Here is an 18,480-nt window from a genome sequence, read left to right on the forward strand (position 1 = left end):
TTTTAATTCTAAAAGGTTTATATATAACTCTACTATCCTACCCTCTCTTCCTACCCCAGGCTTCCACAGCAGAAATAAACAGGCAAGAGTTGACATTTTAAGATGCGGGAGGAATGAGGAAAGGACGGGCAAGCATGTGTGTGGGCGGGTGGACAACAGGAGCACCAGGGACAACTCTGGGTGCCCCACCCCACCCCACTGCCTTGTTCTGTTTGATCTGTTTGTGGACGTTTATGAGGCCTGGCCTAACACGTCACTGCTGGATCCTTTCCACGGTGCAGTCGGTGAGTGGCGGTTAGCAACTGACCGGCCCAGCCTCCCACCACCGACCTGTAACCACAGAGATGAGCTGAGGTATGACAGATGGGGCTTAGGGAAGGCCTGGATGAGCGGGGTGAATCTGGGATGCTGACATGCTCAACTTCTTTCTTTTCAGAAATGTTCCCACTGCCAGGAGGCAGGTGCCACCTTGGGCTGTTACAACAAAGGCTGCTCCTTCCGATATCACTACCCGTGTGCCATTGACGCAGGTAAGATGGGACCACAGCCCTTGTCCAGAGCATCTGAAGGCTTTGACGGACACTTTGATTCTCTGCCTTCTTTCCTTTCTTTGTTGTTCTTTTTGTCTCTTCTGACCCTGTTCTGTTTGTAAATTCTAAAAGAATGCAGAAAGGATAATAAAAAGGAGTGCAACAGGGTCATAATAACAGTTTTATTCATATAATTCACCCATGATTCACTATTTAAGTGTACAATTCAGGGGTTTTTAGTATACTCAGAGAGTTGTGCAACCATCATCACAGTCAATTTTAGGACATTTTCATCACCTCGTAAATTCCTGCCCCTTAGTGGTCACTCCCCTCCACCCACCCTAGCCCCTGGCAACCACTGATCTACTTTCTATCTTGATGGATTTGCCTATTCTGGACATTTTATATAAGTGGACTCATACAATATGTGCTCTTTATAACTGACGTCTGTCACTTAGCGTAGTGTTTTTCAGGTTTATCCATGTTAAAGCATGTATCAGTACTTCATTTTTATTGCCAAACCATATCTTTAGGATATGCCATATTTTGTCGTTCATCAGTTGATGCGCATTTAGATTGTTTTCCACTTTTCGATTATTATGAATAATGCTGCAGTGAACACTCACAAGTCTTCATGTAGATTTAATGTTTTCACTTCTCTTGGATTTAAACCTAGGAGTGGAATTACTGGATTATATGGTAACTCTACATTTAGCCTTTGGAAGGACGGTCAGACTTCTCCAAAGTGGCTAAATCCTTTTACACCCTTCCAGCACTATATGAGGGCTTCAGTTTCTCCATACCCTCACTGACCCTTGTTGTTATCTGCCTGTTGTATTCTAGCCATCCCAGTGGGTAGGAAGCGGCATCTCATTGTGATTTTGAGCATTTCCCTGATGGCTAATGATGTCTAACATCTTCATGAAGTTCAGTTTGTCCATTTTTTCTTTTGTTCGTTTTGCTTTTTGTGGCTTGTTCCTTTTTCTTCTAAGAAACTGTTGCCTAATCCAGAATCACAAAGATTTATGCCTATGTTTTCTCCTAAGAATTTAGCTCTTACACAGGTCTTTGATCCACTTTGAGTTAATTTTTATATATGACGTGAAGTAGGAGTCCAGTTCACTCTTTTGTGTGTGGATTCCAGTTGTCTTAGCGCCATTTGTAGAAAAGACTGTGATTTCCTCGGTGAATGATCTTGGTACCTTTGTCGAAAACCAGTTGACCATAGCTATATGGGCTTATTTCTGGACTTTCTCCAGTCCCACACTGTCTTGATTAACTTTGTAGTAGATTCTGAAATTGGGAAGTATGAGTCCTCTGATTATTCCTTTTTTCAAGAATGTTTTGGCTATTCTGGGTCCTTGGCTACTTGATACGAATTTTAAGATGAGCTGGTTTATTTTTATTTAAAAAAAAAAAAACAGCCATTAAAACTCTAATGATTGCACTGAATCTGCAGGTACAGCTGGGGAGTTTTGCCATCTTAACAATAGTGTCTTCCAACCCATGGCCAGGCAGTGTCTCTGCATTTGTCTCATTCTTCAGTTTCTATCAATGGTGTTCTGTAGTTTTCAGAGTATACGTTTTTATTGTTGTTGTTGTTGTTGTTTTAAAGATTTTATTTGTTTACTTGACAGAGAGAGACGCAGAGAGAGAGGGAACATAAGCAGGGGGAGTGGGAGAGGGAGAAGCAGGCTTCCCGCAGAGCAAGGAGCCCGATGGTGAGCTTGATCCCGACCCTGAGATCATGACCTGAGCCGAAGGCAGACGCTTAACAACTGAGCCACCCAGGCGCCCCTAGAGTATAAGTTTTGCACTTGTTTGTTAAATTTATTCCTAAGTATTTTATTATTTTTAGTGTGACTGTAAATGCAGTTGTTTTCCTAATTTAATTTTCAGATTGTTTGTTGTGAACATATAGAAACACAATTGATTTTGTATATTGATCTTGTATCCTGCAACTTTGCGCAGCTCATCGATTAGCTCTAATAGTTTTTTTTAATGGATTTCTATGTACAAGATATGTCATCTGCAGATGGGTAGTTTTACTTCTTCCTTTCCAGTCAGATGCCTTTTATTTCTTTCTCTTGCCTGATTGCCCTGGCTAGAACTTCTAGCAGAATGTGGGGTAAGAGTGGCAAGAGCTGACATCCTTGCCTTGTTTCTGACCCATTAAGTGTGATGATAGCTGTAGGGTTTTCATAGATGTTCTTGACGCAGCTGAGGAAGTTCCCTTGTATTCCTAGTTTGTTGAGTGTTTTTATCACTCAGCAAGGGATTTTGCATTTTACCATTTTTTCCGTGTCTGTTGAGATGATCAGAGTAGTGTTTTGCAGTGTCATAACTGTTGAAAGAAGGGGGAACTTTAGTCCATGAAGTTCCATCCAGTGAGTGATGCAGGAGCCTTAAATTTTGACTCTGAACTTTAGCCTGGGAAAGTCCTCTCTCTTCATCTAGACCCTTGTCCTTTCAGTGGACGTTTCACCAGTTACTTTCTGAGCATATGTCTAAGACCTTCCCCTCACCAGCCCTCATAGGGCTTTCATTCGGGATGGAGGGGGAGAAAAATGGGAAGATCAGCGAGGGTGCGGCAAGTGGCAGGGTGCTGGTTATCTCTGCGTGCTTGAGAGGGAGGAGGGGAGGGCATGGCTGACCAGGTGGTGGAAGCAGGCACAGGGACATGAAGCAGAGTGGGATCTGACCGGTGTGGGGAGGAGTCCAAGCTCATCTGGACCACCCTTCCTTCCCCGGAAGTTGTTTGAGCTACATGCCCCCTACCTTGCAGGTCCTTCTTATCCTCTTTTCCCTCCCTCAAGTTTCCATAGGAGGCACAGCTGAAGAACCAGAAAGATACAGAAAGATAATGTTTATTATGCCACAGTTAGATTCTCATAAAAATGTGTGTTTGCACTTGCTGAAAGGTGGCCAGTGGCCAGGGCACTGTTTGACCAGAGGGAGTAAGAAGAGAGCCTTGAAATGTCAGTTCAGGGAGTTTGGGTTTTAGTCTGTCCCTTTCCGTTCTCTTTCTTCCCTTACATGTTTCTGTGTTGAGTCTGAGCTGTAATTCACCCTGAGTCGTAGTCTGGCACATTCCATAGTAAAGCCTCTTAGTCCTCTCTCTCTCTCAAGAGCCAGCCGTTGCCGTTTCTCATTTTCATGATATTGCCCCTAAATTCTTTTTTCTAGTTTAAGCTTCATGATTTTTAAATGAAGATGTTTAAGTATTAAGTTTATGGCAGTTACTTATAATTTTATGCGGGGAGTACTGTATTGCAAGACTTGGTTCTCCCAGTCAGTGGCCTGGTAAGAGGTGGTCTCCTTTGCTTAGAAACATCCAGTGAGCAGCAGGCAGGTGACCTCATCTCATGCACACACCCCGCCCCCCGCCCCCCCCGGCATGAGTGTACCCCCTGTCTGCATGCTGGGGCACCAGCCAAGTTAGGGACCAGGCTCCTGGCAGTTTCTTGAGGGATTAAGCAGGGCTGCTCAGGAGGACTTTCTGACATGATGGGAATGTTCTAGATCTGCACTCTCCAGCACAGTAGCCACAAGCCTTATGTACCACTGAGTGCTGAAAATGTGGCTAGTTGGGAACGAGGGACTGGATTTTTATTTGACTTCATTGTATTTAAACTTAAATTTATGTGTCCATGCGTGGCTAGCAGCTGGAAAGCACCGGCTTAGCCTGGCCTTGGTCAAGCTCAGGTGGTAGGGTTGGGGTTCTCTGGGAAGTGCACAGGGCTCGTCCTCCTCTCCAGAGGAGGCTTGCTCAGTCATCTGCCCTGCGGCGAAGCTGGGGTTGCTTTACCAGCTGAGGGTTAGGAAGTAAATGATTTTGGTCACTGTCTGTTTGAGCCTGTCTTGTGTGGCCGGCCCAGAGAAGTTGGTAACATGTATTCGGCAGAAGTTGGTGGCTACATATCCAGTGAGAGGGAGGCTGCCTGGGTCGGGGTGGCCCAGGTGCGGCCTTGACCCCCGGGCTTTGCTTTTCCAGCTGCCACATGCTCTGCTGCTCCATATAGAGATCTAGGACCAAAGAAGCAGCATCACAAGGTGACCGTGTCTATCTTTTGATGACCTGAGTCAGTGACCCAGCAGCCTGTACTGCTCTGTGGGGATGGATGCTTATGTTTATCCCACAGGGTCTGCTCGGGAATTCCGTTCTCTATGTGATGGATCTTTGTGTCCAGGAAAGGCGTTCATTGATTGACTTCCTTAAAAAATGAATAAATGAGTCCCTGAGTTGGAGAGTTCCTCATCTCTGCATGAGTAAAGAACAGATTAACACTTTCATCTTTGCTTTCCTGTTAACCACCCAAACCTCACAGAGCTGTTCATGTCTTCGGGAGAGCTTTGATTGCTGGGGACGTCTCCACTGAAACAGAATCTTTTTTTGCGGAGGGTCTGTGGCTGCTGCAGCTTCCCCCCACCTGTTGTTGGTCCTGCACCTGTGACGTCATGGTTAGCGGTCCTGAGCTGCTTGTTGGGTCACAGGTGCAGGCTGAGGCTCCAGGGGCTGCAGTAACAAGAACATGAGCACTGGTTTAAAGAAAGTAATGTCTCACTGCAATGAGCTGCAACCACTAAGACCAAAGGAGAAAAGAGCTGCATTAGCACATTAGCAGCTACTGTGCATAAAGGCCGGAGGGGGTTTTCCTCTTACCCCGCAGGAGGAGGCCCAGCTGGGACGCGCTGTCTGCAGCCAGCCCTGCAGCAGACTCTGGTCTTGACGCAGTGGGCTCAGGCCCCCGGTGGTTATGAAAGGACTGGTGTCTGGCCCTTCCCCGGAGAGACCCTGCTCTGCACCCCAGAACCAGTGCCAGGGCTTGCCCTGCCCCGACAGTCCCGTCCTCGGGCCCAGGAGCCCCTCAGCAAGGCGGGTGAGGCTGGCAGCTCCCTGAGTCCCAGGCTGATTGGGCCAATCTGAGCACCAGCTGTAGCTCTGAGGGAGATTGCGGCCAAGCTGGAGATGACGTCGGGGGGCTGCCAGATCCGAATGACAGCAGCCCTCCCCTCTCCTTTTCCCCCTCTTCAGGTTTAGAGTCTTCGGCCGGGGTGGATGTGGCCGCACGTGGGTGCAGGTAGCTCCAAGTAGCTTGTTGTGAGGAGCTCAGTAAAGTCCACTCTGCATTTAAACTAAGTGTAGAGAGAAGTGAAAGCGGATCCTCTTCTGGGGCGTCGTGTTTGTGTCTGGAAGCCATCTTGTTGACTGGACAACCTTGTGAGTCTTTTCCAGCGTGTGTGATGATCCGGCACGCCATTTACTTTGACTTCACTGTGTGGAAGTGCTGACCAGGCCCTCTGGCCAGTGTGGGAAATTGCCAGGGGCTTAAGGAAAACAAATTGAGAGGCTGGCTGGCCATTTAGGGCGGGCGCCTGTTGAGACACCCCAGCAGGGGCCCCACCGAACCTCTCACCTGGCTCTTTGCTCTCCTCGCAGCAGGGGCTGGGTCAAGGCAGCCAAGAAGAGGCTCCCTGGGCCCTTGGGGGTGGCTAAGCTCTCTGGCCGTGGTTCTCGTCCCTGCCAGGAGCGTGGATTGCGGTTCCTGATGGCCTGTGCACACTACAAGGACAGATGAGAGCATTTGTCTGCAGTCTTCCTGCATGGGAGGCATTGCCAAAGGTGGACGTGGTCTCTGGCAGATTTGTGTAGGAGACTCCCGTTTCCAGAAGTACCTGACATTAGCTCCAGTTGCCTTCAGTGTGTACTTACATTGTCTTATTTCTTTTCTGCTTTTTAACTTAGAGGGCATGTTTCCTAACTTCAGACATGTTTTACTAATGGTCTGTCACAGCTGGTGACTCCTCCATGGCTGGGAGGGGGAGTGAGCCGCCGCTGCCTTTCTGATGGCACCTTTTCCAGCTAATATGGTCCCCCTTCCTCATTTCTCTAAACTCCTGTGGCATAAAGGTGGCCGAGCCCCACGGGGGCTATGCTGTTTCTCTGGCCCAAGCCCAGGTAAGGAGAAAGTGCTTCCCCTGAGCCCCAGTTGTCTGTCTCCTCCTGTTCCTAAGCTCTCTGGCAGATTGGAGCAGCAGGGGCCTTGGTCACGCCATGTATTTGTGGGCTTTAAATTAACACATTTCATTTACTGCCATGCTATTTGCTTGCAGGGGGAGGGCTCGGAGGTTAGCCGGACTTGCTGAGCTGTGCCCGGAGGCTGGCTCTGGGAGCAGAGGGGCTGCCTGCCCACTCCTGGGTATTCAGGGGCTCCAGAGGGAGGCAGTGATGGGACAGGCCCAGCCCAATTATGAAAGAGTCTTTTTCTGTTTGTTTAAGATACAAAGGACCTTAGAAGTTTTCGTTTGTGTGTTCCCTTGCGTATTATTATTTCATGTGAAATCTGTGGGTACACAGGCTGCTAATCTGGACCTCAGTTTAAACTTGAGTTAAATCATACATTTAACAAGGCTAAGTACCATGGCTGCTTCCTGCCACGGTGCCCGGGAGCTCTCTGAGAATGTGTGATCAATATTTATTAACATTCTGCCACCGCATCTTGCACCAGTGACCTGGCTGTTGGTCTCCGGGAGCTGTGGTGTGCAGAGTGAATTCATTAATTAGATTTCCTCGCCCTGCTCCACACACTACCCTTGTGCCTCGGAGCTCAACTCACCTGGAGGCAAATGCGTGTCCTTGCTGTCAGCGAGGATGCTGTCAGCATGTTAAAAGTTGGAATGAATCATTTTCCTCCAAGGATTAGTAACCCCCTCGTGGGATTTCACTTTCCCCTGAAGCATTTAGTGTGGATTATGTGGCTCGTGTCGGGAACTTCTCCTGTGTCTCCGTGGGTTGTGCGGCAAAGGTGATAGCAGGGCTCTGGACAGGGGAGAAGGGTACCTCCCGATTGGCGGTGTCTTCACGAGGAAGGTTTGGCTTGGGCCTGTTGGAATGGGCTTAGCCTAGAATGAGGGATTTTAAAAATAACGTTTATTGGAGATTGTTTCTGATTATGAAAATAATGTAATTGTGGAAATACATTAAAAAAATAAAATCACCTATAGTCTTGCTACCCAAAGAGAACCACTGTTACATTTTGGTAAGTTTCCTTTGTCTTGTTTTTAAGGCATATGACACATTTTGATAAAATTAGGATTGCACCTCTATATTTACGTATCCTGGTTTTTCAAGCCATTTTGTGTCATGAGTGTGTCCCCGTACCATTAACTGTTTTGAAACATTAAAATTTTAAGTGGCTGATACTCCACCATGTTGCGGTCCCATAGTTTATTTGGGGGTGTCTCTAATGTTTCAGAAATCACAGTGTGGGGACCACTTATCTCCGTGTCTGGCACTGTCAGTCCTGGCTAGTGTGCCCCCACTTACCCTGGGCTGTACCACCCGCTGGCTCGGTCTGACTGTCCCTTTCTGTCTTGTAGATTGTTTGCTACATGAGGAGAACTTCTCGGTGAGGTGCCCCAAGCACAAGGTGAGTCAGAGCGTGTGCCCCCAGAGGGGCTGGGGGAAGGGGGTGTTCCTCCCAATCTGCAGACCCGACATTGGAGGCTGCACCTGCTCCTGGCCCCGGGAGGGTGGGGAGGCCCGGTGCTGGGGGGGGGACCTGTGCCCCAGGCTGGCCCCCCCATGTGCTGTGGGAGGCTGGGAGAAACGCGGCGGGGGGGAGCGGAACGTATTTGATCGTTAAGAGAAATTCAAAGATCAAACTTAATAAAACTACTGATTCCCATTTTAGTTTAGTGGAACCCCAGTTCCCAGGTGGCGCGAGGTAAGATTGGTTGTAGGCCTTGATACATAGCAGAGGCACTTTCCCAGACTAAAAGAAATCAGAACTGACTCCAGGGCTTTGGGGGGAAACTCCTGTCTTTTTACCTCGGCAGAAGCGACTGGTGGTGCAGTTGGTGGCCCGCCGCCGCCGCCGCCTCATTTCCCGAATAATTCAAGAGGCGGTCTCTTGGTGTGGCCCTTTTTAGGGAAGGATGGAAGATAAGGGGCGCCTGGGCTGTTGCTGAGCTAGCGGGTGTGTTGGGGGCATGGAGGGCGCGGAGAAGGAAGCCCAGGGGAGGACGGGCCGCCCAGCCGATCGGGCGCCACCTGGCGTTTCCCGCGGTGGCCGCGCGCTCCTCTGGCTGAGGTCACACTGACACCTGGTGGTCACGACGCTCGCAGGCGCGGTCTCCGACTAGGGCTGAAATGAACCCGAAAGAGGTCCTCCTGACAGGTCTGCCCTCAAAACGCTACTGAAAGATGCTTGCTTATGCTTTTCTTTAAAAATTATTTTCAGAGATGGACCACAGGATCTTATAGTATTCTCTTTTAGTTAATTTACGTGTTTTTATTTTTAAAACTTCTCTTTTTTAATGGTCACATTTTGCCTCAGAAAGCCCTGTCTGAATATCTCCTGTTTGTCATTCAATACTGACTCTCTGCTTTTTCTTTCCTTTTCCATGTGCCATTCCTCTCCTCGCTTCTGCCCTCCCGACCCCCACACTGTTCTTCGGTCCCTCCTGTCTTGTCTCCTTGGCTTTGCCGGCTCAGCCTCCCCTCCCATTCCCCCTCCCCCCCTTGCAGAACAAGACAGCGAAAGGCAGCCTCAGCACAGAGCAGTCGGAGCGGGGGTGAGGGGGGCAGTGTGCTCGTGGGAATGGAAAGTACAGCAAGCACAGGTGAGTCGGGGCCGGCACCCCTGCCAGAGTCCCGGTGGGTGTCGGGGCCTCTGCCCTCCTGCTCGCCCCAGGCCAGCTGCGCCGCTGGCCTTTAAGCGCGTGGACTGCCGACACCGGGTGGATAAATCGTTTCTCCGACTGTCGTTCAGCTCCCCGAATGTCCGTGGAGAGGTGCTGGAGGCTTTAACACTGTCCCGTGGCCTCTCGGAGTTCACGGCGACTGAGCTGAAGGCAGGCCTTGTGTGTGGTGCTCCCGAAGGCTTCGGGACAGACCCGGCCAGCAGCCCACCCCGTCCCTGGCTCAGAGATGCTTGCAGCCAGGGGGCCGTCCTTTTTAACTTACTCCCTATCTGTAAAGCTTACGGTGGCGTTTCCTTTGAAAAACAAAAAATTCCCCAGTTTTGTTCTTTGAAATCTTTTCCCCCAAGTACTGTGAAGTGTTCCTTTGCACAGAAGTACAGAGGGAAGGAAAATCCCCTCAAAGATTTAAGGGACTTTAGCATCCGATTTAATTTTACTCTTAAAAACCTCAAGAGATTGAGTTGTGCTTTTGTGTGTCTGGGCTCGTGGTCAGGGCAGCGGCGGCGCCGCGCATCTGTGGAAACGGGATTAGTGGACTAACGTCCCCAGAGGCGGTGGGCCTCCCCTGCTCCCCGCTTTCTCACCCCCTGCCGCCCCTCCATGGAGTCACAAGGGCTGAGGAAAATAGACCGTAAAGAGAAGGGGAAAAAAAGCCAAAATGTAACTTGAGGTACTTGCTCCTACAAGATGGAGAGGGGGGCCAGTTGTCTCAGAAATGTTCATGAGGGGATTAGTTCTCTTCAAATGGGGGGCTTCCGTGTTGATGCCGGGTGCCTGAAGGCCACACACAGGTGCGCCAGAGTCTGTGGCCTGTTCCCCCGCCCCGGGACGGCCGGCAGGTTCCGCCTTTCTCGGGAATACCTAACAGTAGTTTGGGGAAAAACTAGAATTCATCTCAGACAGTGGCAGTTTTCCTCCTTTGAGAGTCCTGCGTTTCTTAGGTGGGTCCTGGTACCGAATTCCAGAGAAGCCCCCTCTGCTCTGCTGTGTGCGGCCCTGGGGCTGTAGAGGCCTGCCGTGCTCTCTCGAGGGGGCTGTCGAGTGAGGCCTCCGCAGTCGTGCCTTCCTTTTCTCTCTGCCTCTTCCAGGGAGAGGGGCTCAGAGTGGAGCCACAGGTGCTCCGGTCACAGGAGTCAAGTGAGCGAACTGGCGGCGGCGGCAGCCGCCACTGGATCTCTGGAACAGAGCGGGGCCCACCGGCTCCTGCACTCCTTTGCCCCTGAGCAGCCCTCGGTGCAAGACCGCAGTCTGGATGGTTTTCCAGCCTGTGTCTCTTGGCCTTTGTTCTGTGCCTGGGCTCTGCCTTCTTCCTGGCAGTTCCTCTGCCTGGCCGATGGGTAGAGCCGCGCGCTCTAGGGGCCACGAGGAACATTCCTGGCAGTGTCCTGGACGGCCCCGTTAGGGAAAGAACCATTTGTTGTCCGGTGCCTTTTGTTTTTGTCCTGGAACTCCAGCGTGTGTTGGGGAATTTTCATCTTGTTCATCATGTCCTTCCACTGCTCCCAGCCGTGGGCGCTGCTGGAGGACTGCCCTCGGCTCGCACGTGGAGCAGTGAGCTGCGACATTCCGACCTCAGCCACGGTTGGCGTGTGCTGTCTGTGTGGACGGAAGACGCGCGCGGAGTGGGGAAGCGGCTGACGCATCAGTGTAGGGTGGTTTCCAGTCTGTTGAGGTCAGACTGTTCACCTCTTAGAGGGAAGGGATGGGCATACTGCCTCCAGCCATGTCCGCCTGAAATGATTTTCTGCGTACGCTGTCCCCACAGGGCGGGACCCTTGTCCTGGTTGCTCAGTTCAGCTGTCACATTGAGGGCGGTGGCCGTCTGCAGATTGTATGGAAACCCCAGTGATTGGGATGGAGAACATTCCATCTCGGGGGCTGTTCTCGGGACAGAGAGCTACTGTCCCTGGGGATCCTGACATGGCAGGGAGGGGGCATGAGTACATGAATCCTGCTTCTTGGTGCCCCATTTTCTCACACAAAAGTGCAGTGTAACCAGGGGCAGTCCACTTACTGTTTCTGCTTCTGTTTCTTCTGTAAAGAGAGGAATAACAATGGCCGACCTTGTGAGGATTCAGTTAAGAGATGTCTCTGAGGTGTCCGCGCGGCCTGGCGTGGGGCGAAGCTTGTGCAAGTCCTGGGGCGCTGGTTCTCACGGCCTGCTGGCCCGCCGGGCACTGCAGGAGCTGGAGGGGTCAAGGCTGGACCCTGCTACCGCCCTGTCTGGCAGAAAACTGGGGGCTGGGAGATGGGAGATTTAATCCCCCCAGCGTCCCCCCAGTATCTGAGGTGTCTGCACTTGTCCCACAGCAGGCCAGCAGTGCCAGAGAGGAAAAGTCCTTGGGCAGCCATCCATCCGGCAGGCTGCTTCCTCCCCGTGTCTGAGCAGGGTGGCAGGCCCGTGGGTGCCCGCCTCCTCCCTGTGCTGACTCCTAACCACGCCTCCACAAAGGCCTGTGGACGTGTCTGGCGAGCTCCTCAGAGGCCGGACTTCCTCCCTGTAGGCTTTGGCACTTGCCCTTCCCTGGGCCTGGGTGCTCTGCCTCCCATCTTTTGTGACAGGCTCCCTCTCCTCTCTGGGTCTTGGCTTCAGTGTCCCTTCCTCATGAGGCCTTCCCTTCTGAGTCCCTGTCTGCCTCCTTCCCACGCTGCAGCTTTCCTGTGCCAATTTGGAATCATTCGTTTGTTTGCTTATGTGCTTCTCCACGAGACTGTGCACTCAGTGAGGACAGGAACCAGGTCTGGCCCCGGCCGCTGTGCTCTAGGCTGGAGCGTGCGCACGGCGGGGCCGGCAGAGGCTGCTATAGAGGGCATGCACCCCAGAAAGGAACGCGCTCACCACCCTGCCGGAGCCTGGATAGGTACAGATGAGGGCCCCACCACGCAGCCCCCACCGACAGGTGGGAACTGGCCGGGCAGGGCAGGCAGAGGTGGTGGACTCTTGCTGCTCTGGGAGAAGGCCGGAGAAGGTCCCGCTAGTTCGGGCCCTGGAGGGGCCGCTGAAGGGGAAGGAAGGTGGGGAGCGTGACGAGTAGAGGGAGTCCTGGAAGGCTGTGGCCCCAGGTGAAACCCTGCTCACCGGCAGCCGGACATCAAGATGCCTTTCCAAGAGAGTATTGAAAACCCCCGGCACAGAGTGGCTGCCTGCTCGCTGTGCTCTCACTGGCTGCGGCTGGCCCTGCGTCGGCCCCTGGCTCCCTGCTGGGGAGCACGCCGTCTCAGCAGCATCCCATGCAGACAAGACCACACTGTGACTGAGGCTCGAAGGCAGAGTCCCGGGGGGCCCAGGCAGAGGGCTTTGCTGGACGGGAGCCCCAGTCCCACCCCTCAGCAGCCCTGTGGCTTTGGGTCCCTCCGCTTCAGCTTTGTCCTCTCTTGAGATGGGAGGTCAGGCCTTGGTGTCATCATGCGGTAGCTTCTGTGAAATCCTAGCATAGCGCCTGGCACACGGATTTTCTGCCCAAGCTCCCTGTTGAAGGAACAGTTCTTGAGAAGTGACTCTGAGAAGTTCGGGTCCCCTGACCTTCAAGGTGTGTGAGGTCAGACCCTGGGGAAAGGTCCCGTTAGGAAGACTGGAAGACAGAGCCACAGTGGGGGGGCTGCTGTCAAGGCCATAGCTGCCCAGACTACCAGGCGCACCCGGGGCCCCAGGTTGGCAGCCCACAGAGCGCCCCCAGCCGGGCAGGCCTGGGGTGCCGAGCATGCTTCACTCTGAGGTTGGGGGCTGGGGTGGGGCCTTTCCTTCTGAGCAGTTAGCAGGCTAGGGGTACAGGCCCGACACTGCCAGGCCCTGGGGAGGGCAAACCCTACCCTGTCTCCCTCCGCAAGCAGAGCCTTACAAGGTGTGCCTGGACATCTGTCCTCTGCGCGCACGTTCCCACATCCCCAGCCAGACTTGGCCCCTCTGGTTGTTGCTTGAGGCATCACATTAGCTCTGCCCTTGTCATCACATGTACCAAAGGCCTTTGGTTCCTGGGGTGGTATCGGGAGGCTGCTTCTCTCCCCTCTCCTGGCAAGCGGCCTTAACCTCAGGAAAACCAGAGGGCGGGACTGGCGAGTCTCCCTGGGCTGGAGGCAGACTGGAGCATGGGCCGGGAGGGCTAGGGCGACTTCTGGGGCCCAGAGCCACCTTCAGAACAGGGAAGCCACGCTGTCACCATGGACATCCTGAGCAGGGGGACATTGTCCTGCTGTCTCTGCAGAAGGTCTTCCTGCCATGTTTTCTGCCAAGCAGTTACACGTCTCTTTTTGGTGAAGGCAGGTATATATATATTATATATATAATATATATATATGTATATATATGGGTGCTTTTAAATAGAAGATTCTTAGCTCCTGCACACAGACCAGCCTTCTGAACGATTTTGCCTATTAGTAGCATGAGAACAGAAGAGGGATGGTGCCGCCTGGGCTTTCCCGAGGGTTATTTGTTGGAGGAGGGCAGCAGAGGGGGTCTGGGGAAGAAGGGAGCGCTCGGACTGGCAGGAAGAAGGTGGGGGGAGGCCACCACTCCCGGCTTCTGCTCTGATTGTTCTGCACTGATCCTTGGAAGAAACCGCTGTCTCTCTCTGAGACCTCTGCATACATAATGACCCATGAAGTACTCGGAGGAGACCGTGGCACAAGCCCACCGCCCCACGTGTTCATCAGGATCGTCTCCCTGAGCCCGGAGCCCGGGCTGGAAGAGGAGCCAGTGCAGGGGACGCCTGGGGAGCCTCAGAGGGGGGCCCTGCCCTCCCCGACAGAGCTGGCTGAAGAGCGTTCTTTGTTGAGTGTGAGGAGTGCGCTCTGTCCCTGCCAGCGCTGTGACGGGGTCCTGAGCACTGCTTCCGCAGGTCTGCGTGCTCAGCCACCTCTGTGAGCACCGCTCCCTGCCACCGAAGTGCCCAGCTCCACCGGAGGCCGCTGGTGGTGGGGTCCTGAGCTGGGGCGCCCCCTCCAGGGTGTCGGAGAGCTCTTTCCTGGTCTCCGTTCCTTCCACGCACTGGGGAGGCCGCCGCGCCGCGAGGGGCACAGAGTCCATTCGCAGCGCAGCTGGCCACGTCGCTGCCGCCCTTCACCGTGGTCCCAGCCAAGCGCCACATGGTCTGGGTCACATGGTGGCTCCACCCCTGGCCTTGGGGGTCTCCCGCCACGTCAGCACACTTGCGGGGGGTCTGCAGCTGCTGGACCCCCGGAGCGGGGGCTGTCAGCTCCTGGGCCGCGCGGAGGTTCCCAGCACCCAGTGTCGGTTCTGTCTTCCAGGTGAGACTGTGGAGATGAGAGGTGGTGGACACTCGCGGTGGAAGGAACCGTCCTGCTGTGCGGCCCCGCCCTGCCCCGCCCGCCCCACCAGCACCTTCCCAAGTCCTTACATCACACCCAAACCGTGACACCACAGGAAAGAAAGACCCAAGAAGTTGGAATGGCTGTTTCCATGGACACAATCTCCATAGTGACAATGTGGGGGGAGGGGGGAGGGGTGGGATGATGGGAAGGGGGGGTGAAAAGGGTGGGATAAAAATATATATATATAAATCTATTTTTAGTCTGGAAAGACTTTGTTTAAATGAAAGGTGCGCTATCCCTTTTGATTCTATTTTAAAATTCTCTAGTTAACTCCAAATTTGTTCCAATAACAGTGAAATTTAAGTGTGAAATTGAACAAGCTGGTCTCATAAAGGACGGGATGTGGTTTTGATCTTTAGCCTGCCTCACACCAGTTCAGAGAGCTGCAGACCCAGGGTTGAAAGAGCAGACAAACCACACCAGAACCATCCTTTGTCATTAATTTGTCAAAGTGGGAAAGTTGCGGGGGAGGGGTGCGGGGCGGGGGATGTGGGGACGGTCCGTGTTTTCAAGAGTGGGGGAATGATGTTTAAACACAAAAATAAATTTTTTTCATCTCCAGAAACACTATTTATTTATTATTTTTAAAATTTTTATCTTTTTGGGGGGTGAAATTGGCAGATGTCCCAAGGTCACAGCTCTGTCCTGGATCACTGTGGCCAGTGAGAACCTTGAGTGCCCCACTAAGTGAGCACGGCAGGCAGGGTCAGGGGGTGGCCCGCCTCTGGGCGCGCATTCCTGGCAGCTGAGTCCTGCCCCCCCCCAGGACGGAAGGACAGGACAGGAAATCTAAGCTGTAGGAATTGACACTGGGGGGAGGGACTGTGTCGAGTGTGATCAGTGTGGGTTACGCTGACCAGGAACACCCAGTTAACCCTTTTTTTTTTTTGCTTTCATTTTTATAAAGGAAAAGGGGGCCTGTCAGGTGAGCAGCCCCACCCTACATGATTCTTTATGTTGTATTGTTTTGTTTTGTTTTGTAAATTGTATAATTTTTAAATATCTGAGTTTTAAAAAAAGAAGAAAAAAGTACAAAAAAAAATCTTGTTAAGGCCTTAAGAAGGGGTTAGTGCATCTTTCAGGGGTCACTCTGCCGTGGGGATAAAATAGCTGTTTCACAAACAGTTTTATTTAAAAAACAAAAAAAAAAAAAATCAAAAAATAATAAACTTCATTTTAACCTTGTTTCCTTTTTTGTTTAATATAAAGCAAACGCGTCTCTTCCTCCTCCCATTTCAGCCCCCAAAGGTGGTTTTGCTGCACTGCAGAGAAGGCCGCCCTCTGACTGTCCAGCTGAGCCCCAGTGTGTCGTCGTCCGTCCCCCCACCCCCACCCCACCCGGTGGCTCTCGCAGCAGGGCCTGGAATGAAGCAAAACCAAGGGCTCCTCTCTGCGGCTCCTCCTTGGTGGGTGGAACTCAGCCAGTGTGTGGGGACGGTCAGATTTACTTAAGTTGGTATGAGGACATATTTCCAATCAACATTAATTTTAAAGGTTATAAAAAAATAATGCAATGTTAATGGACTTTTTTAGAGAACAGAAATACTGGAAGGAATGTTGTGAAGTAGAAATAAGCAATTATAAATGAGTTCCTGCGTGCTCATCAATTTGGGGCTGCAGAAATGGCAGATTAATTCTGTTCTAATGGTTCCATCAAGCGGTGCAGCCCATTTCTCATTTCGCTCACCAGGATGGAGGCGTGGGTGGGCATGCTGCGCGGGCCATGGGACCTGCATAGAAATGACGGCTTTTTGAGCTGTGTGGCTTTCCGTCTAGTCTGGGCTTGGCATTAACACAGTTCATATGAATTTGATAGATTTCAAGTGTCAGGAGCTAAACCGCAAAACTTGAAAAATTTGTATCTTGAGGAAAATATTTTCCTGACGGCAAATGATTCTTTGTCATTTTGCTTTTCTTCTTCTGTCCCCTTTTGACTTGCTGATGATCCTTGAGCAAGGCACTTGTGATGATTCTAGGTCTTTCCTCAAACTGGCTTCTGACATGACCATTGCGCCACACTCCCCTCCTGGCTCCAGCTTTCCGGCTTCTGCAGGAAACCTCCACTCATGTGCATTTCAGCTCCCACTGCTTTTAAGTTCTATGTATTTTTTTCCATACACTTTTTTAGAGCAAGTTTAAGTTCATAGCAGTATTCAGAAGTTATAGAACATTCCTATAATACCCCCTGCCCCCCATACGTGGCCTTCCCCAGCGGAGCGCTGTTTTTGTGACAGCCGGTGATCCTACTGCGCTGACACATCATTGTCCCCCAAAGCCCATAGTTGACATTAGGGTTCATTCTTGGTGTTGCACATTCTGTGGGTTTGGACAAACAGTTCCATATCACACAGTAGTGAGTAGTCTCATTGCCCTAAAAATCCTCTGTGCTCGGCCTGTCCTGCCTCCCTCCTCCCAGCCCCTGGGCTTTTTACTATCTCTATAGTTTTGCCTTTTCTAGAATGTCCTATGGTTGGAATCCTACAGTATGCAGCCCTGTCAGATTGGCTTCCTTCACTTAGTGATAATGCATTTAAGGTTCCTCCACATCTTTTCGTGGCTTGGTAGCTCATTTCTTTTTAGTACTGAAGAATATTCCATTGGATGTACTACTTACCACCTACCGAAAGACATCTTGGTTGCTTCCGAGTTTTGGCAATGATGAATAAAGCTGCTATAAATATCTGTGTGCAGGTTTTTGTGTGAACGTCAGTTCTCAACTCCTTTGGGTCAATAATCAAGGAGCTCGCTGGATCTTATGGTAAGAAGGTTTCCTTTTGTAAGGAACGGTGGAACTGACTCGCGCAGCAGCTGAACCATTTTGCGGTCCTACCAGCAACGTATGAAGGTTGCTCCACAGGCTCGCCAGTCTTTGGTGTCGTCAGTGTTCTGGATTTTGACCATTTTAATAGGTACGCAATGGTGATTTTTATATATGTTTTCAAGTTATGGTTAAAAACATAAAATTTACTGTCTTAACCAGTAAGTGCAGTTTAGTAGTGTTAAGTATATTCACGTTGTCGTGCGACGGATCTCCAGAACTTTTCGTCTGCCGATTGGACACCCTGTACCCTTAAAACACCGCCCCCACCTGCCTGCTGCCCCTGGCAAGCTGGATGCGGGGGTCCGCTTTTCCTTTCTGCCCGCAGGAAGGAGTGGGAACTGGGGGGGCTTCCTCCGTGGGCGGGCCCGTGCCTCGGGGAGGGGGCGGGGGCAAGGCAAGGCGAGCGAAATGCCACCCTCGCTGGGTGCCCAGGCCCCCTACCCACTTTCTAGAGCCCCCGCCCAGGACTGCGCTCTGCATCGCGTGGGGGGCCCCGGGCCAGCACTTCCCAGTCCCCGTGTGGCTGGCGTCCCTTCCCGACAGAAAACCCTCCCCTGCGCTGAACACCCCTGACCCGGAGGGCCCCTGGGAGCGCTCACACTTACCCCAGCTTCACCAGAGCAGCTTCACCACCGTAGGGGTGGGGGGAGCAGAGTGTTTCTAAATCAATCTCAGTAACGTGCTGGCCCTTGGAAAAGTTCACTTTCAGTGTAGACGTAACTCCGAGCGTGCGTTTGGAATGGGCCCTGGTGCCGCTCTAGGACTTTGACCTCCTGACGTGACCTGAGATTCCTTCTCCTCGGTGCTTGGGGACCACGAAGCTGCAATTGCCCAGTGATGGCAAAAGGCCACAGGCCTCACGACGGCCGGTTTCCTCACGGCCACCCGGTCCTGGACAGCAGGCCCCTAGGACGGGGAGGCCACTGCCCTTCATGACGCCATTAAGGCGACCACTTGGGGAAGGCGACCAAAATGACCGGCAGATAAAGGCAGTGCTTCCAGGGCCAGCGGGTGACAGCACGCTTGGGCCGTCCTGCCCACTTTGTGCTGCTCTCCGGGACGCTCAGCCGAGGCAGATGAGAGGCCCCAGCGTGC

The 18,480-nt window shown here is 52.1% G+C and overlaps 1 protein-coding gene across 4 annotated transcripts in view; it reads left to right on the forward strand.

Annotated features, from left to right (window-relative positions):
• Nucleotides 1–15,749, forward strand: part of TCF20 (transcription factor 20) — a 112,071-nt gene extending 96,322 nt beyond the window's left edge. For 2 of the 4 annotated variants that reach the window (XM_045872402.3, XM_064590533.1), the window contains exons 3-6: nt 437–530; nt 7,911–7,960; nt 9,028–9,155; nt 14,481–15,749. In XM_045872402.3, the coding sequence (XP_045728358.1) occupies nt 437–530; nt 7,911–7,960; nt 9,028–9,111 (228 nt within the window). In that variant the 3' untranslated portion in view covers nt 9,112–9,155; nt 14,481–15,749. Of the gene's footprint in view, nt 1–59; nt 355–436; nt 531–7,910; nt 7,961–9,027; nt 9,156–14,480 lie in introns of those variants that run through there. The other 2 variants (XR_010411299.1, XM_064590532.1) reach the window with 2 other exon arrangements.
• The last annotated feature ends 2,731 nt before the right edge of the window (nt 15,750–18,480 follow it).

Source organism: Mirounga angustirostris, unplaced genomic scaffold, assembly GCF_029215605.1.
Source record: "Mirounga angustirostris isolate CCGP_5_RB_7025 unplaced genomic scaffold, mMirAng1.0.hap1 SCAF_5, whole genome shotgun sequence".
NCBI lineage: Eukaryota > Metazoa > Chordata > Mammalia > Carnivora > Phocidae > Mirounga > Mirounga angustirostris.